Source organism: Syzygium oleosum, unplaced genomic scaffold, assembly GCF_021117445.2.
Source record: "Syzygium oleosum isolate NSW1041296 unplaced genomic scaffold, Sole_v2.1 Sole_v2.13, whole genome shotgun sequence".
NCBI classification, from domain to species: domain Eukaryota; kingdom Viridiplantae; phylum Streptophyta; class Magnoliopsida; order Myrtales; family Myrtaceae; genus Syzygium; species Syzygium oleosum.
In genome coordinates, this window is record NW_026607497.1 from 8277307 (window position 1) to 8298485 (window position 21179).

The 21179-nt window shown below is 45.2% G+C and overlaps 2 protein-coding genes across 2 annotated transcripts; both read right to left on the reverse strand.

Annotated features, from left to right (window-relative positions):
- Positions 1–2120: 2120 nt before the first annotated feature.
- LOC115675837 (probable xyloglucan glycosyltransferase 12) lies at positions 2121–5663 on the reverse strand. Its single transcript, XM_030598618.2, has 5 exons — positions 4414–5663; positions 3973–4281; positions 3534–3824; positions 3282–3395; positions 2121–3176 (listed from the first exon to the last, which is right to left on the reverse strand). Exons 1-5 carry the CDS (start codon positions 5191–5193, stop codon positions 2550–2552), a joined length of 2121 nt encoding a protein of 706 aa, XP_030454478.2. The 5' UTR covers positions 5194–5663; the 3' UTR covers positions 2121–2549.
- Positions 5664–14240: 8577 nt separating this feature from the next.
- On the reverse strand, positions 14241–18060 carry LOC115675838 (amino acid transporter AVT6A-like). Its single transcript, XM_030598619.2, has 5 exons — positions 17330–18060; positions 16913–17065; positions 15812–16015; positions 14690–15158; positions 14241–14445 (listed from the first exon to the last, which is right to left on the reverse strand). The coding sequence occupies exons 1-5, from the start codon at positions 17736–17738 to the stop codon at positions 14307–14309; spliced, it is 1374 nt and encodes a 457-aa protein (XP_030454479.2). The 5' UTR covers positions 17739–18060; the 3' UTR covers positions 14241–14306.
- Between the last annotated feature and the right edge of the window lie 3119 nt (positions 18061–21179).

Genomic DNA, 21179 nt, shown 5'->3' on the forward strand with positions numbered 1-21179 from the left:
TGGGGGCGGCGAACGGGATGTATGGGGCAGGGGAGGGCGGCCGCGGGTGGCTCGGGTGGTGGCTGGACCGGACAGAGGAGGACGAGACAGAGAAAGTGGGACGGGCGGACGGTGAAGGCGCGGCCGAGGAAGAAGAAGCAGCGGCGGCGGACGGCTGAACGGGCGGCGACCGGACGGCTGGGCGAGCTGGTGGCCGGCCAAGCTTGGCGCGCGCAAGGGAGAGGAGGGAGAGAGAGAGCTTCAGCCGGTGGGGGTGAGGAGAGAGAGAGAATTGAGAGAATTATGAGAGGGAGAGAGAGAAAATAAAATAAAAAGGGGTGCACCAATTATTGGTGCCCAAACCCCACCACAAAATTACTAAACTACCCCTCTAATTATCATACTAATTCAAGGGCCAAGGTTCAATCTCATCCAAATCCAATGGCTCACATTTAGTCATATCCAATAATCCAAGGGCAAAAAGGTAAATGAGCATGAGAGGAGAGGGGCATTCTTGTCCTTCCATTTTCAGCCATACAAGATAATTATCAGTCTCCAAATTAATCCAGTCTTCAAAATTTCGTTCGCGGTCCAAGGGACAAAACGGTCATTTTTCCGGTCCCGAACCAAAATCCATTTTTTTTACAAAAACGGGTGGCCCCAAGGTTGGCCACACCAAAAACGTCATCGTCCGCTAAAAATTGTCATTTTCGAAATTCTCGATTCCCGGGCCCGGATTCCAAGAAATGATTAAAATCGAACAATCGCGACTTTAGTTTATCTCTTACTAACGGGTGGCTCATTGGGATTACGCGCTTTCGACCCGTGACCGACACTAAGTCGAGTCACGTTTAAGTTTGCTCGAGTCAAGGCGACCTCGGTTGTCATGTAATTGCGAGGGTCTGTCGCTAGTTCCATTCGGACACGATCGATCGAATGGATCGGTCTCTATTGGCCCAAAACATTCCCTCGTCAATCCTTATGGTCGAAGGTCGAACCATGGTCGAGTTCTTTGGTCGTGCGAACTCAATCCCGTGATAGCCTTACCCCTAAGGTTAGCATCCCAAGAATGATCAGTTCCGGGTGAGATCTCACTATAAGTGCATTGACAAAATATTCATTTCATAAATCCCGGGAAAATGATCGAAAATTCAGAATGTTACAGGTCCATTAAGGCTGGCTCAAGTCCATAGTGCCCAGGCTTGAGACTAAGTCCATCAAGGTCAAGCTTGTGACCCTAGTGCTAGTGCCCGAGGGCCTAGGCTCGTGTCCATCGAGGCCAGGCTCGGGACCTCGGTGCCCGCACCTCTATCCTTTGAGGCTGGGCCCGGATCCATCGAGGTTGAGTGTTGGACTTCGATGCCCGTGCCCGGGTCCCCGACACTTGCACCCGATTCCATTGAGGCCAGGCCTGGGACCATGGACCCATTATTTCGATCCCCGATGCTCCGGTCCATCAAGACTCGACCCGGGATTGATGTTGTGCTCGTGCCCGAGACCCAAGTACTCTGCTTGGGCCAGGGTCCATCAAGGCCGAACCCAAGGCCCTAGTGCCCCGTACTTGATTTTCCGGCTGTCCATGCGCAAGTCACTAGCGCTCGAAATTTTTTTGTCAATTTAGGAAAGTCATATCAAATTTTCTAACCAAGCAACGGAAAATATTAAAATATTTTTCAGTTTATTTTCATGTTTCCGCCAAATACTAGAAAGTATTATCATTTTCCTAAAAAATAACATTTGGGAAAATATTTTGCAAAAACATCACATTTTTCGCGAAACAAACGGATCCTTTGTTCCGTTTAAAATATTAGCATTTTCTTCTCCATTTTCTGCCCATTCCCTTTTTCACTCCGTGACGTTGCTGTAATGATACCCTGTTCCCACCGATCTGGAAAGTTTTACTCTTCTGTTTTCCTCTAGCTGAATCCAAAAAACCCGAAATGAACGAGTGGGAAAGCGATTGGCTCTCTCTTTGAACTTTGAAACTTCCAAAATCTTCCAAATTCTGCACTTATTAATTGCACTTGCGCATCTCAAACTGGTGAAATAAAGAGGAAAAGAACAAAGCTGTACTATAATAACATCATCATCCTCGTATCAACATGACTTGAGTCCTCGTATACCGATGATCAAACCGAAAATGGAGGAACATTGAATCTTATGTTAAATGTTTTTTCCTGTTATTGAAAAAAAATGATATTTGGATCTACATTTCGTCCAACCAAAGAAAAAATCGCATCTAAACAAAAGAATTTTCGAAAGAAACATAAAAACAAAAAGAAAAGAACATGTGGTATGAACATCATACTTATTGAGGAGCATCGCCAGTTTTCTTCTGTGCCTCCTCACTTTCTTTTATGGTGATTTTGTTCCTCTATCAATGTAACTTATCGAGTACCGGCTGGATTGGGGAGAGTGTTGCAGAAACAACAAATGCAGCAAGCAGCAACTTCGAGACTTGTGAGCAGATAGAACTCTATTTGTTTGACACTTGCAGCTGCTCTCTCTGGGCCGGATTTGCCGTGCTTTATATACTAGCTATACACCCTAAATACCATTACCTCTTCCGTTCACTCCACCTGCTCGCCGATTAAATCCAGACCGACCAGCAAGAATGACATCCCCTGGAACAGCAGGAAGTAAAAGTGGACACCCTGAGCGGATAGGAGGCTTCTGGCTGAAGCCGTGAGGAGGAGGAATGCCAATGCAAGCTCTTTGGTATATATTCGGTTGTGCTTCTTCTTCCGAGATGCCTTCTGCTCTTGCTTGCTGATTTCCTCCTTCAGGGCCTCGAGATCAGGAGCAGAATTGCCCCTTTTGTGCTTCGTCTCTTTCTCGACCAAAGCCAAGAGATCGCCCTCCGAGGAACGGCCGGATTTCTTGGTAACGACCCACTCATATGCGCTACCAAGCTGGAACAACCCCGAGATCATTGCGTTGAACTTGGTCACGGACATGGTGTTCTCAAAGAGAAGGTAAGGGACAATAAAGGGGAAGGATTTGGGTGCTGGCAGTATGTTGAGAAAAGACATGGTCGCTGGAATGTAGCAGACGACCCATGCTGGGAGCTCGGCCTCGGGAACAAACATTGTCATGGGAAGGATTATACAGAAAAGGGTGAAGGAATAAAACGGCAATATCAGCTTCCTCAGAAGGAAAAAGAGGAAGATCAAATTGAATTTCTTCCAAATGCTGACCTGCAATTACCAAGAAACACGTAAGAACAATACCAAGTTAGTCTTCAGCAACTTTTTAAGCGGTTTTTTGCATTTTGCAATTGTTGTGCTGAAGCAAGTTAGCACCTTGGATTTGATTATGGCAGGCAAGCAGAGGCGAAACAACTGCATGGGCCCAGAATGCCATCTGTGTTGCTGCTTCCTGTATGCTTCATAAGACTCCGGTAATTCGCATTGGGCCTGGTCAAGACAACATGAAATTTCCATGAACACTACAAATACTGGCCAGCTTGTCGAGGGGAATGACCACATTTTGATATCATAAAAGCTATAATTTTAAGAATGTTCCCTATTTCTGCCTATTAACCAGATAAGTACCTCAACATCATTGAGAAAAATAAATTTCCACCCATGAAGATGAGCCCGGACTGCAATGTCCATGTCCTCGACCGTCGTCCTCTCCAACCACCCACCAGAATCCTCCAAAGCCTTAATCCTCCATACGCCAGCAGTCCCATTGAAACCGAAGAAATTTAAGAAGACGCCATTCACTTGCTGCTCCACCTCAAAGTGGAAAGCCAGATTAATGTTCTGGAGCCTAGTTAGGAGATTCTCATCCTTGTTCACAAATGACCACCTCGCTTGAACCAAGCCAAGCTCCTCATTATCCTGCATCACCACCAAATTGCAATTGAAGATCATCAGTATGCAAAATTGCCAATTAACAACGAAACTTCGCTTCCTTTATTATATGCAAGCAGCAAAATTCTCATCTCGCACATGAGACAATCAGCCACATCAAACTACAATCAATTACCTTAAAATGAGGAACTGTTCTCTTTAGAAAGTCAGGGGCAGGCTGAAAATCGGCATCAAAGATGGTGACAAACTCATACTCTTTGACGTAGCTGCAATTCATAGCAGACTTGAGATTGCCAGCCTTGTATCCTTCTCTAATCACCCTATGCCGATACACGATGCGAGCGCCTTCTTGCTGCCACTTGTTCACTTCCTCTTTAATCAGCGACTGTGCAGTAGGATCATCAGAATCATCGAGGACTTGAATCAGCATCTTCGATTTCGGCCACTCCAAGTTGCAGACAGCAGCAATTGACTGCTGGTATACCTGGCGGATAGATTAAGAATATCCATGTCAGATCAAGCTCACTATTTCTTGATTAATGCCACGACAAATTCATTTGGAAATCAATGCACTCAAACACACAAATGACAAGAAATGGGGTAAATAAATTTTTACCTCCTTCTCGTTGCACATGGGGAGTTGCACTAGGACCATAGGGAAGTATCCCTTCTCGCCAGATTCAACATCGACCGAGGTGTCCTCCTTCGGGACGGGCTTGATGTTTCTGAATTTGATCCAGAAACAACCCAAACACAGGACAAGCCTATCCAAGCTCTGGATAAGGAAGAGCACTATGCAAGCATTGGCCAAGAACTGCAATGGAGGAGCAAGATATTCCACCCGGATCGAAACCCACTTCGAATACAACCGATCGAAAACACCCTTAACTGAGAAAGAAGTAGCCAACAAGTGTTGCAACTCGATATTGTGTGAACCATAGTGCCAACCCTTGAAGTAAGCAGCCACTTCAAACCCTAACAGGACAATGGACAGCCAAAGGAACACTTTTATGAAAGTATAGAACCTGGCCTTGAGAGTGGAGCTCTCCCTCACTCCTCCGCCGCCACGAGAAGCCTCGCTGACGTCGTTGTCGGTCCTGCCGGAGGCGACGCGGCGCCTGATGGCGGAGGCGAGGCCGAGGGCGGCGGAGGCCATGGAGGCCAGGCAGCCGGCGGCCCTGTGAGCCCTGAGGAGGAGGACCCACGTGAGCTGCTTCGCGTTCTTGTTGCGCGTCCGCTCCGGCGCCGCCCCCTCCCCGGCGGCGGCGGCGAAGATGTCTTCGTCCGATGGGCTCTCGATCTCGACCATGGACCAGTTCAGGTTCTCCATCTTGACGACGACGGGCGTGCCCTTGTGAACACTCTGTTTTGCCCACGAATCGAGCGAAGGTGCCATCTTTGGTCTTGATTTACTTGAATCTTGATCTTTGAAGCACACCCACTTCGCAGTAGAGGTCAAATCTTCGAGCTTGTAGAAGATTACTTCAGGGCAGGTGAGCCAAAAAGACCCAATGCATTGAAACTCTGTGGTCTTATCAAATCAATGCCAATGACAATGAGGATGGCGGAAGAAAATGATGGGAGTTCTTCTGGGTGTGTGCGTGTGCGTGTGCGTGCAGAGAGCATTCATGAGTCGTGAACGAGCAGGCAACGGAGCGCCAAAGGACTCATCACTCAATTACAGCTCTGAGGAAGTGAGAACTGGAGGACGTAATAAGGAAGAGAGAGAGAGAGAGAGTGCGGGTGGTAACAGCTCAACACGTCTTTGATTTCGATTCCGAAGTCTAAAATATTAAAAGAAACGAAATGTTCCAACGAGGAAGGAAAGCACGCACGTTGTCTGTCGATGTCAAATGTCTCTCCCCTCTCTCTCTCTCTCTCCCTCTCTCCCTCTCCTTCGCAGAACTGATCGTTTTCACAATGAAGGTCAAAAAGGAAATCTCTTGAATCTCCTGTCCCTCGCATGATTGATTGCTGAAACTTTTTTTTCCCAAGTTGATAAAAACTTGACATAATTTGCCAGATCTCGTTCGCGTACGTGACAGCTAAAGAAGTGTCTTATGCGCGGAAAGACCAGGATGAAATGACCAGGAAGCGTGAACACTAGAACTAGAAGGGTCACTGTTGCTGACGAAGAATGTGCTCTGTCTTTTTATGGGGTTGTTTCAAAATCGGAGAAATTGACGCGTGCAGTAGAAGGAGTCGTTGATTCTAGGGGTGTCAATGGGTCGGGTCGGGTTTTCATGATACCCGACCCGACCCAAAACAATGAATATGTGTGATTGGCGACCAAACAAACAGATCCGAACATGATATGCCTCGCACGATCGGGTCGGGTCGGGTCGGGTCGGGTTCGTGTTTTATATTTTATTATTTTATTATAAATTGGAAGATTGTCGTCCGTTCTCCGTTTCGTTTACCTAATGCGGGTCATGATGTCGAAACCATGCTTTTTACCGATTCTGTCATGGATTTGCCCGGGAATTACATCATGCTATCCCGTCATTTGCTTGAAAGTTATCGGAATTACCCAACCGCCTCCACCAATCCCCATCGGCAATAAATTGAGTGCTAATTCGTTCATTCCAAGACTGGAGCAGTTAAGATATTTTTTCCGTGTATCCACATACGATGCCATTATACAGGAAAGATCTTCGGTCAATTCGTCCCGATCAAACGAGGAGCTCAAAAAGGCCGGTCGCGAACATCGATTGCTCTCGACGACGAAAACTAAGGTCGGATGGGAGGGTACCATGAAATGAATCTTTTCTTGTGTCCCAATAGTGCGACCTGGTTCTATCAATTACTTGATCCTTGGATGCAATATCTCTCTCTCTCTAAATGTCTGTTCCCATGAAAAAGGCCGATGGAAAAGAGCGCACGATCAGAAGCAACCAAAATCCCAATCACAGCATACATTGAACCGATCCACACACAAGTAAACCCAAGCAAAAGAACAAAACTTTTTGTTCACGCCGCGTCGAAAAAGCCGGGACGAAGTTGAGCAGCGAGTGCTACAAAGTGAAATGTGTTTCGATTCTAAAAATAAAAATATATGTGTTTCGGTTCGGTTCGTGTTTAGAACACGAACCGAACCGAAACCGTTGAGATACCCATTTGCTTAACTAATACCCGAACATGAAGTTGACCCGGTCTGAAAATACCCAAAATTTCGGGTCGGGTCGGGTCGGCTCGGCTCGGCTCGTGTTCCGGTTCGGGTATATTGTTTGATTTTGACACCCCTAGTTGATTCCACTACCACGGGGTAACTGGCATCGCGCTTCCTTTTTACTTGGATTTTCTATGTTCTTTCTTCCCTTGGTTTTGTTTGTGTAGAAATTAGATAGGGAAATAAAATATGAAAAATTACTGAATGACTGATGGAATCCGATTCCATAGCCAGATCATGCGTTTATTCTACCTCTTCCAATCCCGTTAACTCATTCCGTTGGACTCACTATTGCTCAAAACCCTAAATAAGTGGTTATTGACTAATTAGAATGTATTAATTGCTTTACACAATGACATGGGACTTCTTTAATACACGCGCATCTTATTAAATCTCCATTTCACATCTGATCTCCGATGTTGGGCATGTCACCCTTATTGCCGGTATCCTTCTGTAAATCTCTACGTCGGCAAAACTATGCACAATAACCACCATTAAGTGCTAACTCAAGATTGCATTAGTGTACGTAGCCCAACGCTTGCTTTCACACATGGTCTCCAACTTGTGTTTCCACACCAACTATCCATGGTTTATTCTTGCCGGACCAACCCTAAAGGCAATTTCCACATGAAATCTACGTTGATAATGAGATTTTCTCCTTAAGATATTCATCACTTACCAAAACAAATTGGGTGTACCAATCAATCATAGTTTGAGATTTTTTCTGAGGCTTTTTTCATGATATGTGTAGATGCAATTGATAAAATCTAATATTCCCATATTAAGTGTGCTTAACCAGTACCATTAGGAATGAACGATTCTAAGTTCCATCCACCAGATTTCATTTGAGTTCCACTTGAAACATAAAACCTATTCATAATAATCGGTTCCCCATTTTTTCTATTCTGGAACCTGAAACCTATCCTGTCACAGATTTTAGGGTCTACTCGAGAATCATGCTCACCCCTAATCTCATTAGATCTTTTGAAAAAGTAGGGGGACAGCATTTCCTCTTAACCATTTGTTGGCTCGTACAGAAAGAGAGACAAAGGAGAGAATTTGCAGGGTAGTCTATCATCTCTGTGATTACTCAAAACTGGTTCAAAACCTTAGACCTTTAGTATCGTACAAAATTACTCACGGATGCCACTACTTTAACTGACAGTGATTCTTTTCTTGCAAACAAAGCCCTATTTTGTTTCTACCATCGTTTTCCCTACATACCTTCTAGAAAAAAGTTTACCTACTATAACAACAACGGATATTCTGGGTTCTTTCATATAAGCCACACTGTTAGTGCTACATATATATCTTAATCCTGGGAGCATTCACTTCTCTTGAAACCACGTACACAACTACCCCTCAAAGAGACGCATTATCATTAAACGCTAAACCACAAGGATATCTGCAGGCATCATTGTGGATAAATAGTTTCGATTCCATGTTCGGTCCAGTTCCCCCGATAACCGAACCGCATAGTACATGTTCCTAAAAATAGGGAACCGGAAACCGGACCGGGTCTCGCCAGAACCTAGAATTTCTAGATGGGAACCGGTCTAGTTCTCTGATTCTCGATTTTACCCTGAACCACGATCACCCTTAAGTACCACGGTTTATTTATTATCGAGCCCCATTCAAGAAAATCCAAAGGATTGTCGAATTAGAGAAGACTAGAAGGCTGCCAGGTGCAAGTTTCTCGTGGAATTTTCGGTTGCGAAATTACAGATTTTCTAAAGTATCCGGCAAGTACCTCGTAGTAATTGCAATGTCTTCAAAGTTGCAATATCGCATAATAACTTTTACAAAAAGAAAACAACTGTCTCACCCCAAGTTTAAGGTCACATAACTTTCAAACATGTATTACTAACAGCACAACACAATAGAGTTAGAGACATTTTAACGTGGCTTATGATGTTTGCTTCCGCCTTCTGACTTTAATCTAATCCACCATCGGGAATCGTAAGGGTCGAATTTTCTGCACTTTAAAAAGATACACGTTCCTAATTTTTACTTAGCCTCCAAAATTTAAAATCCAAAAAAATTATAAGCTTTAAAAACTATGAAAAAACTATTTGGAATTTCGTAAGTTGATGATATGTTCTAAATTTAAAAGTTATATGGTAGCGATGTGGAATTTCGCAAACTTGGTATGATATTTAATTGAGCTCAAGCTAGCGAGATAGTCAATCACTTTTGATTCCAAAATTGAGTCTTTAATTTATAAGTTGAGTTAAGCTTGAATAGTAAATTTAATTGGCTTGAAGGACGTCGATCGTACCGATTGTTTGTGGCTACACCTATGGATGTGTTTGATTTGTGAAAAATTTTATATCTAAGGAAAATGTTTTACACTAAAATCGATTTCAGGTAAAAATGATTAGTTTTCTCTTATTCAGTGATTAACTTGAAATGAGATGAAAATCGTTTTTCAATATTTGAATCTTATTTATGAAGGTAGTTTTCCCCATATATAGTATCAGATGATAGACTAATAACAATTGACATATGATTTCTCAATTTTTTTCATCAAAAGATGGAGCAACTTAAAAAAATTTTAAAAAAAAATTAATGGAGGACAACGAAAAGTTGGACCATAAAATTTTTAAGCTAAGAATAACTAGTTTTGACATTTTAACAAACACTTTTGTGCTTTATTTAATTGTGGTTACGTTTTGGGGAAAGCTTTTGGGAAAATGTATAAGACTTTAGGTAAAAGAATTTTCCAAAATGCAAATAGTGTTTTGCGGGTGTAATTTAAAATTACATTGGAAAATAATTTTGACTTAAATGCTGTTAGAAAAAATTACACTTTGTAAATAATTTTGCTACTTTTTTTTTTTAAATTTGCAAACCTTTGTCAGCGGAACTCAAGTCGCTAGTGAGCCAACTCGCCGGTGGTTGAGTCCTTCACTGGCGAGGTCACGAAGTTGAGGGCATTCAAGCGCATTTCCGTAATTATGAAAATTCAGCGAGGGTAGAGTTAGAAGGAAAAAAATATACTAGAATTCCGGAAATGCTAAAAACTCAAAAAACCTCCTACCTTGCTTTGGATTAAAGGCCTTTAGAGACCTTTAAAAATTCAATTGCATTTCCCCAAAATTTTCTAAAAATTTTGTCAAACGATATTTACATTTGCTCAAGAGTCTTTAGAGTCTCGGGGGCTTTGGGAAAATGGTTCTCAAAAGCAATATGTGAGTTATAGAAAGCTATGAACTCAACTCTCTATATATTCTACCCAAAGTCAAACAAACCCATCCCCCACAAAAAAAAAAGATAAAAAACTAATCAACAAACAACTTGGGTATATTACAACAGACCTATAAATTCCAGTAATTTAACCGAGCGTCTTATTTTCGCGAAAATTTGAAGTTGATTTTTGAAATTGGTTTGAGAAAAAATGAAACAAAAATTGGGTTTGAATTCCGCGACGAAGAGAAAAAAAACAATAGACAAGAAGAAAATCTTGATCGAAGATTCTTTGTACACGCATATGCACGGACAATATGAATTTTATTCTATTATTGGATACTTGGGGAAAATGATTTCCTCTCTCGAGAAGGTAGAAATGTTTTCCAACTTTTGAGCGCGGACGTTTTCCTTGATCATAAATGATTTTCTCCGCAAATTTTATCCATCTTTAGTAACCAAACAATCGAAAATATGGAAAACGGATCCCAAGGAACCATATTTAGCTAAACAAACGCATCCTAAATCACATGGAGCAAAGAACAAAAAAAAAACATTGTCGTTTCGGATAATTTCAATTAGATGAGAGATGAATGATTTACTAACGAGTCGTGGTCATATCGACTTTTTGAGTATTGATGAAAACGGAAAGAAAGGGAGAGAAAAGACTAGGGGGAGGTGCGGACTGCATTGATTGATTCGGTGCAGGGGGCACTATAATGATGAGGTCTACAACTTAAAGCGAAGCAGATTGCGACCAAAACAATGTGAAAGATGCTTAATTAAATGACAGTATTGTATTATTAGTCCTGGAACGGAGAAGGAGGCCACGAGCAGCGCGGCGGCGGGGACGCGTGGGAGGAGGAGCGGTGGTCAGCAGGACGAAGGTCAAGACAGGCTGGCCACCGCAGCCGGCCGCGCTACCTGTCGTGGGCTTCAAACGTTTTGCGCGCAATCTCCGCCGCCGCCCCCCATCCCTCCCCCACCAACTCCACCATCCCCCCCCCCCACCACCACCACCACCACCATTCCTCTCTTTTTCCTCGTGTGTTTTGTGCTGCTGATTTTCGCATGTCTTGATACACGAACCCCTGCCTGTGTTTCCACGGAAACAGCTGCAAGAAATCTGTTGCAGCTAGCCCCCACCCCCCAAATAATGGCTCAATCGCATTGGATGGCACTCGGCTCGTCCGTCGCTCTCGCTCTCGCTCTCTTAAACGGTCGCGGGTATTTGACTCCTTCGAAGTCGATGTGTCGAGTAACATGACGTTCGACTCGTTTCCTAATTACTCGAGTTTTCGAAGAGCAAACGAAATGGCTTATGCAATGTAGTATCAGGTCACCCGTGTTCGCATATTTAATGAACCCCCTCTCATCTTCCTTTCTTCATTAGCTCGATCAAATGCAAAAAAGGAACTTAATTTGCTGCGCGTACATCATCCATCGAATTCACAGAGTAGTATCGGTCAAAATCGAATCCTTTATCCGCGAAACGATATATACCGATTTAAAAGAACACAGTCACCAGTCAAAATCAAATCGGAAAGAATTATAAGGCGACGGTTTTCTCGTTCGATTATTCATGCAAAAAACTAAAGTGGAGAAATTTTCATCGAAAGGACGGTTGGATTGTTATTTCTTTCTTGTACTTATATTAGGACTAATTGATGGCAGAAATAGCGCCTTATGATGAAAAATGACTCGAGCCTTCTTTTCCCAACTGCGCCGTTGAATTTTATAGTTATGTCTTCTTTGCCGGTGATTAGCTAGCGTAGTTTTCTTCGAAAAATACAACCAAAAAAAAAAACAAACGGAGGGTCAATGGAGTCGATGTTGAAGGAAGTTCGGAAAAGGCGTCACTCAACGAAACATTCAAATGGACCAAGGAAGGAAGATACGTGGGTGACAGCTCCCCCATGATCATTTTGCTTCTAGGGTGTCGATCGCAGCTTAGAAAAACCACGTGTCGTACAACGTCTCTCATGCCCCACTTACGCATCAATCATACGATTAATCAAAAACACAAAAAACTGGGGTTTGTTCTGGAGCTACGGTAGCCCCCCGCTAGCAATAATTTTTTCAACTTTGCTTTACACAGAGATTGTTTAAGGGTCGATTTTCAATGGACACGGGGTCCCATTGACCACGAATTAAACCCCAATAGTCTTCACTAATCAAGGCACAGTTCCGACGATTTGAAAAAAAAGATTATAAAATATCGTAGTCGGTATATTCTCTTGGGTGCCTTTTGACTGTTAATTAGAACATGGAGAGAGTGCTCTGATTTTTTATCTTTTATATTTTTGCATAATAGAGTAGGCACCCACGAAGTACGTTTTGATTTTCCCGTTTTGCACATATGTGAACAGACTTTAGACCAACCAAAAAAAACAATTTGTGAACAGGGTTTTCTTGATTTCCGAAAGTGCTCAGATGAGTACTGATTAATTAGTTTTTCTAAACTCGTTTTTACCAAAAATAGCTAATCATATTTTCCAAAAAATAAATGCGACACGCGATCACATACTCTGTACGTCTATCCCGGATCAATCATGGAACGAGTCTATTTTTTTTACCGTTCGTCTATTTTTGTGAGCGATACAAGTCATCGTTTTTAAAAGAAAATGTTTTTCGGATCATCATTCAGACGGTGTCCAAGTTCATCTAGAATTATTTCTCGGTTGGCGAGAGGAACCGAGCGCGGGAGCGATACAATCGCAAACGTGCGTATATGGAGAGGCTTGATGCCATGCCGGCCATCATCTCTGTTTCTTTTCTTATGTCGGTAACTCTTCTGTTGGGGGTGTTTCTAGGTTGCAGAAGACGGACTCTCTTTCATGCGACTTTTCATGTTGGTGTCCAGGTTCAGCATTTGATCCATACGCCACGTTTCGCTTGTCTAATTCGCTAGTGCACATCCCCACGAAAGTTCAAAGATTCCAACGCCACCAAACATCAAAGCGAGAAAAACACACCCGGGTGATTAGATTACATTAATCTTTGACGGACGTTGGTGTCGTCTCACATGGCGTAACCCTTCCTCTCACGCCCTTTTAGCAGGTTCTATGCTCGAAGTATCGAATTGTGTCATGGTCAACTCGATCTCATTGCAATGATTAGCGCTTTAAGAAACACACCCAGATGGTTCTAAGTGCGTAATTATAGGTTCTCGTTCACAAGGGATTCCCTTTTTTGCATTAGTTTAGCATGAAAATCATATTTAGATGGTGCACCATGTGGAGCTAGGCTCATGGTTTTTGTCCTGGTCTGCAACTAGTTCGTGTTTGGTAGACATCAGGGCTAAAATTTTGGGATGAAGGTGCGAGAGAGAGGGGAACGAAATGGTACATAAGACAGTTGAATTATAAGAAGTGGATTGAAATTCGACCCAATTGCGAAAGTATATGGGCCAACAAGTAGAATTCTCGGACCACAATCCAAGCCCAAGTCTCCATCTCGGCCCTGGTTCCAATGACCACAGTTCATGGTTGCCACTATCCAGTCTCTTTCAATTCACACTCTCCACTAGAACAAAACTTGAACTGTAGCAAGATATGCAAAAATAAATCTTTGGAAAAAGACTACCAAAAACCCCAAACTATGCCACCTGTGACACATTTACCCTGAACTTTTTTTTGTGACACCAAAAACCTCAAACTATCTTATTGTGATATATTTACCCCAATGTCTTTAGTCATAGGCATTTTCGTTTTGCTTTTTGCTTTTTTTTTTTTCCTTTCCAGGCGAATATGTCACAAATAAGCATGATTTGAGGTTTAAGTGTCACAAAAGATCTCAGGTAAATGTGTCACGTGTGATATAGTTTGAAATTTTTGGTGGTCTTTTCCCTAAATCTTTTAACGACTGAATCTTGGACGTGTGTTGTGTAACTTGTGTAGTATATTGTCATTCTTCAACCTTAGGAATGGTAAGAGAGGTCACACTGTTTCGTCTGCACAAAACAGCAAGGGAATGTGAAAGTAGTATGGACGGGCGAATTATTGGGTGAAGGTCACACTCTTCGGGCAGCTGAATCAAACTATTGGGTGCATCCTCTTCCTCCTCTTGTCCCCGTGTTAATCAGTTAATTTCGATGTCTGAGAGCGAAGTTCAGTGTCACTTGAGAAGAGCCGAATCGATCCCCTCAGTTTTTGTCAGCTTCCAACTCCACCGTCACTGCTAAAAAACCCATAAACGTCGCTCGAGAGTGCCACTGTGCTCGATGATACAGCCAGCAAGATCATGATCCATGACACCACTTTGTCTTTCTTGGTTGCAATCCCATGAGTATCCCTGCAAAACAGGTGCAGGATGTTTAAGTCGGAGACAAGACAAAGTCAGAGGATGAAGGTGATTAGGCCAACTACGAATAGCAATGATCCATCAGAAATTTGCCACATGAAATTCGTGCCATCCTATAGCATCGTGCAAAGCCTCTATTGAATCTATGATTATACACTTCATCAATGACATATCCTGATAACACGACTTCTTGAAGGAAGGGCTCTCAGCATTCATCATTAGTGATAGTACATACCTAAGAGCAATTGCAGATGGAAATATGAACCCGACAGAGGTTGCTGCGGTGGCGCCGGTAAATTGGAATGCATCCCATATGCTGGGCACAAAGTTCGCTCCCAAAAATATAAAGCCCATTAGCGCTACTGTTACTGAATAAAATCTCCGGTTGTCAAAGGTGATGGGGATTTTTGCATAGGGAAAAAGGAGGCCGTCCAGATTGAGCCGAAGTGAGAAAAACACAATAGGGAAAACAAGCATGAGGTGGATTCCATAGCTAATTCTCACTATATCATTGAGCATCACACTGTAAGGAATTCCTAGATCCCCATCAAAATTTGCAAGAACATCATCCAGAGTCTGATCCCCAAAGAGAAGAAACCCAAAGAAGCTGGTTGCGATGTAGACAGATGAGCATAGTGTCAGTGATGAACGTACTATTGACTTCATCTGCATCGGGTCTTTCAGTTCATTCTCTATTGGGTGTACTGCAGCACATGTCAGTTGTGCAAGCAAATTGTTGTAAGCCAATGGGAAAAAGAAAAGGACTCGTGAAATGGACTAGATGCAGCATGCCTTGAGTAATGACCATCCGGTGAGTTTGTCTATCGACTTCATTGTTTCCTCTCATTCATGCAGTGTATCAGACATAAACGGGATAACAATTGCCTTAATTTAGCTGACTCGCAATGTTAGAATGAAAGATCTCAAAAGAATTCCAGCAGGTAGCATCCTTCTAAGCATTCACGAAAACTGCAAGACAATTGCACATCATGACTATTCAATTTATACGAATCTGCTCTTCATGGACAAACTTTTCACCTTTGAATGACTCCAACAACAACAGAGCCTCAGAATTAACTTTGCTAGATTGAATCAGTGTTGTCGGTTTTCTCCTTATTCTAGCAAGCACAATCTGGATGTGTATGAGAGTCGGAGATGTGCCCACTATGTTGTGACAAAATCTTCTCGTATGCAGTTGTATGCATCTACTTTAACAATGCACACTCCACGTCCATGTTGGTTATGACAGCACTTTCTGAATCAACATTTAATTTCCACAAAGCTTCATGCCACACAATGTTCACTTATCCATTTAAGTACAGGTACTGATTACAAGAGATGGAGTTCGACTGCTTACCATTATGGTGACAAATATAAGCAGTGACCAGAACAGGAAAAGTTGTGAACAGCTTCCAAAATGATGTCTGATCGACGAGCTCGGGCATCAAATGTGGCATCGTTATGCTTCCATTCGCCAGCTTAAGGATTGCTACTCCAGCAGTGATTGCAACAAATACCACAGCCAGACCAACCGACAAGGCCGACGTGTATCTCAACGAATCTATTTACAAAAGAGCCACGAGACTATGATCACGAGAGCTTTGTGGAATGTAGGTCACCAGCAAGAATTATAACAAAAGCAATACCATGGTGGCAATTCACCAAGCTTCTGAATGTGCATTTCAGCTTTGCAGTGTTATCAGATTAGCAAATTATATATGACTTGTGAACCTAAGGGTGAGCAGTTCCAGGTTTCGTTCAGCGGTGGAACCTGGAACCAACCCGTCTAAATAGGTTTCCTAATTTTTGGCACTTAAAACCTACCTTGCATACTCACGAACCCGGAACCTATCCCGTTACAGGTTATAGATCTACCCAGGTTCCACTTGTACTCTTAATTGAACGATTGAAGTGAATTATCACCTCTAATGACCACCATTTGCTACAATCCACTGATCACAATTCATATTTAGACACACGAATAATATGAAATATTAATAAATTAAAAGTCTCAGTTAAGAATATCGTTAGAAATTCAAACTCATACTAGTGGTTTTAGCTAACACACTCATCATTAGACGCCATGGAATGCCATAAGATCGTGCAAAGGTATGGAACAAGAAAAACACAAAGACTTGTTCCAGGTTTTAGGTTCCAGGTTCCACCTAACTTGCTCGTCGGAACAGGTTCCCGATTTTTGGAATCTGGAATCTACCTTACATATCCTAGAACCTAGAACCGGACTGGTTCCCACCTATCTGGTTCTCAGATTCCGGATCTACTCCAGAACCATGCTCACCCCTATGTGAAACCAATACATATTTGACATCTTTCAATGCAACCCAAATGGAGGCACGGGTTTATTTGAGTTCGGAGCAGAGACGACATAACCATTTCACACTTTTGGCTTGAGCTACAATCAAAATGAGAAGACAGGAGATCGGAGGAAGGACTTTACCAACTCGTTTGAAAGAGATGAGAGGAGCGAAGACCAGGAGCGTGGTGGACAGCAGCAAGAATGCGCGTGAGGTCCACCAGTGTTGACCAAGCCATTCCTCCATCACCCCTGTGTGGTGGACCCAGTTTGACCATGTCCCCGATAACACGTCCCCTGCCATCGCCAAAACATTCCTAACATTCAACTTTCGACTTGCCAATTCTCCGGATCCATAATTAGAAGAAGAATAAACACCCAGAAACTCTCTCTGCTCAACACTTCAATCTGGACCATTCATCGTCACGTTATCAAGCTAATAAACCCATGAACAAAAATCAAGATTTGGCATTCGACTAAGTTAATCCCGGGATCAAGCCTAATCAAAATCCAGTCTTTCGAGAAAATTGAAAAAATATGGCAGAAGGTTGATGTCCATACCTATGATGATCATGTAGACCACGAGCATCCCGAGGTTGTTGACGACGATGCAGGACTGCAGCAGGGCCCTGCCGGCCCCGCCGTACGCGTCGGCGGCGGCGGCCGCGTAGGTGGGGGACTTGGAGGCCCGGCTGAACTTCAGGATCATGTCGATCGAGGTGTTCGTCAGCACGGCCCCTAGCAGTATCATCGCCAGCCCCGGGATCAGGCCCAGCTGCTTCAGCGTGGCCGGGAGGGCCATGATCCCGGCGCCGACGATGGTGGTGGAGAGGTTGAACACGGCGCCCGAGAACGACGCGCCGCGTAAGCCCGCCTCCGTCGGCTCGGCAACGGCGGCGTGCTTCTGCGGGAGGAGGGGGGACCTCGGGCTCCGCCGGTGCTTCCGGTCGGAGGATTGCAGGAACGTCATTCTTTCCTCCACTCCGAGATGTGCGAGAGGTAGAGAGAGAGAGAGAGAGAGAGAGAGAGAAGGGGATTACGTTAAAGAGTGGTTCTTAAATTTGACAGAGAAGAATGGGTACGTCGTCGACGTCGACAACGATCGTAGGAGCCAATCGGAGGGCGACACGTAGGATCGCCGCCGCGAGGGCTCCTGGGAAGATCCGTCGGGTCGTCGTCCGCCCCTCCGTCCGACGCACTGCCGCCGCGAGACGGTCGAAGCACGGGCGGAGGAAGGGGACGCCGACGGGCCGCGGCGCGTGGACCGACGCGCCAGTTCCTGTCGCTGCGAAATGTGGTAAGAAAAAAGAGGAGGAGGAGGCATCTGCCCGACGGCCCAACGGCTATTATTGTCTGAATGCCCAACGGCTATTATTGTCGGAATTTCCGGACTTTTCAAGTCGGAGTATAAAATAATATCCGTCAAAGAAAATTGGAGTATAAAAGAAAATAAAAAAAATAAAAAAAATTGGAGTATAAAACGTGAAGTCGTGTCGGAACGAAAAGCCCATTACCGTTTTGGCAGGAACAAGCCCAACCCCCACGACATTTGCAGCCATAGATCTGCCCTTGAGGAAGCGCCATTGGGACTCATAAACATCCAATTAGCAGCATCGTTTGCCATGAGCAGCAAAGTCTAGCAATTGCCATCTCTCGCACTATTTCTTTTTTTTTTTTTTAACTTAAATTTACTTTGGTCGGGGTTTAGTAGGGGTGTCAAAACCGAACCGAAAAACCGAACCGAGATATGAACCGAACCGAAAATTTCATGCATTTCGGTTCGATTTCGGTTTCGGTTCAGATAACCAAAATTAACCAATTTTTTTTTTCAATTCGGTTTATTTCAGTTCGGTTCGGATCAGTTCTGATCGAACCGAACTGAAATAAACAATTTGGTTTTAGCTCTAAAAAGCCCTATCTCGCCCACTCAGTCGCCCTCTCTCGCGCTCGCATCTCCCTCTCTCTCTCTCCTCCTCGCCGCTCCGCCGCTGAAATTCGCGACTTCCCCCTCCGGCCCCATCGCCACCGCCGCCGCATCCTCCGCCGGCCGCAGCTCCCGCCGGGACCACGGACCCCAACCGGGCGTTTTCCTCCGCCGGTCCGCGAGACCGAGCCTTGGGTTTGAGCCGATCGTCTTCTCGCCGGACCCCTCGGCCCCTCTCGCGACGAGGCTACCGGGCGGAGGAGGCTCGCCGGCTGGCCGCCCCCTCTCTCTTGGGTGGTGCGGGGGTGGGTGGAGCCCCCGATGCTGTGACCAGACCCGGTCCCCCCCCCCTCCACCCCCCCCCCCCCCCCGGCGGTCCGCGGATTCGTTGCCGATTCGGTAAGTTTCGCCCCGTCGCGCGAAAGCCCCCCCTAGATCTGACGCTTTTTGGGTCTTTGCGGCTTCTTGCTTCCGCCCTTTTTTGTTGAGTGGCTCTCGGTTCCGGTTTTTGGTTAACGGAGGGAGGGCGGTGAGAAATTTTGGGGGGGGGGGGGGGGAAAGGGGGATGGTGGGTCTTGGAATTTGGGAACCGCTGGAGGAGTTGTTGTTCGTAGCGAGCGCGGCGGTCGGATTTTGATTGGTGGGTCTTGTGTTTTTTTGGTCTCTCGGCTGTGTTTTTGTCCTACTGGCGAAGGAATTAGGCAGAAGCTCTCGTGACTTCGATGCTCTTACTTGTGGGTTCGGGCTCTTCTTTTTGGTCTCTCTCTCTCTCATTCAATTTCGGTGCATTTTAGGTGGTTGATTTGCAAGTGTTCGCTTCTCCGCGCATCACTCTGAAGCCTCTGGTCATGAACGATTCGAACGAGCTGTAGATGCACGGAACCAGCTCACTCGAACGAGTGCTTACCGCCACAGGGCTTTTCCGCGGGCTCCGCGCACATGGTGACCGACCGGTTGAACGGAGGCGATCTCCGCTTCCATTCAGAACGAGAAGTTGAAGTTGCAGAATGAGAAGTTGGTCAGGGAGAAGGAGGAAGGGGAGAGAGCGAGCGATCCAGGCGGCGATGAATAAAAAGCCAAAAAAAGAAGAAGGAACCGAAAACTGATCCGAACCAAACCGAATTAAACCGAACCAAATTGATTTTTCGGTTTGGTTCCAATTCGGTTCGAGGGGGTTTTGGTTCGGATCAAGAGGGCTCCCTTAATGGTTCGGTTCGGTTCGGTTTTTCAAGAAAATCGAACCGAATCGAACCGTTTACAGCCCTAGGGTTTAGTAACTCGTCTTCGATCTTATGCGACGACCAAGAGAAAGATGATGGAACTTTTTAATATTCGTTCTGTAGATTCATTCACCGTGGAGAAAATGTATGAGTTTGGTGATCCTACACCGCTAGAGCATGGCGTTTACAGGAATGTTGCAAACAAGTATGGAAGACATGATCTAACATCCAGGAGATCACGTGATGCCTCCCTTTTTTTATTGTTTTTTTTATTGGTAAAAGGGCCGAGGATAGGCAACCAATGTACATACTTACGAGGGCGTCATCATGATGGTGTCATCTCCATTATAGAATGTTCAATTCGAATCACAGTTACTCAGTTTGACCGTGAGTGTTCGAGCCCGTCGACATAGCTTCATCAACGTGTCAGAAGTCAAGAAGTCTCTCCAAATGTGGTAACGAATGTCAAAGGGGAAAATTACCAAAAAAGTCATCAATCTTTTGCAGTTGTACCAATTCAGTCATAAATCTTTTTTTTTAGCCAATTCGGTCCTAAACCTTTTGCAAACCAGCTAATTCAGTCCTTTTGGCCAGGCGGCGCTAACGTGGCCGCCGGCCGGCGTCCACGTGGCAATATTTTACTATTTTTTTTTATTTTTGAATTTTTTTTCCTTTTTTTTTTCTTTTCCTTCTCCCCCTGGCCTGTCCAACCAGGGGGGAGGCTCGCCGGCGAGGGCCCAGCTCCGGCGAGGTGAGCTGGGCCCTCGCCGCCGGCCGGGCGAGCTCGCCATGGCCGGGCGAGCTCCGCCTCGCCCGGATCCGGCGAGCCTTGCCCGGCCCATGGCGAGCTCCGCTCGCCCGATCTCGGGAGGGCGGAGCTTGCCCAGCCAAGGCGAGCTCCGCCTCGCCCGAGCTGGGTGAGCTCGCCATGGCTGGGCGAGCTCCGCCCTGGCCCAATGAGCTCCGCCTCGCCGGAGCTCGCCTTGGCTGGGCGAGCTCCGCCCTCGCCCAATGAGCTCCGCCTTGCCAGATCTGGCGAGGCGGAGCTCCCCATGGCAGGGCGAGCTCCGCCTCGCCAAATCTGGGCAAGGGCGGAGCTCGCCCAGCCATGGTGAGCTTGCCCAGCTCCGGCGAGGCGGAGCTCGCCTTGGCTGGGCGAGCTCCGCCCTCACCCAAATCTGGCGAGGCGGAGCTTGCCCTGCCATGGCGAGCTCCGCCTCGCCTTGCCGGAGTTGGGCCCTCGCCAACGAGCCTCCCCCCTGGCTAG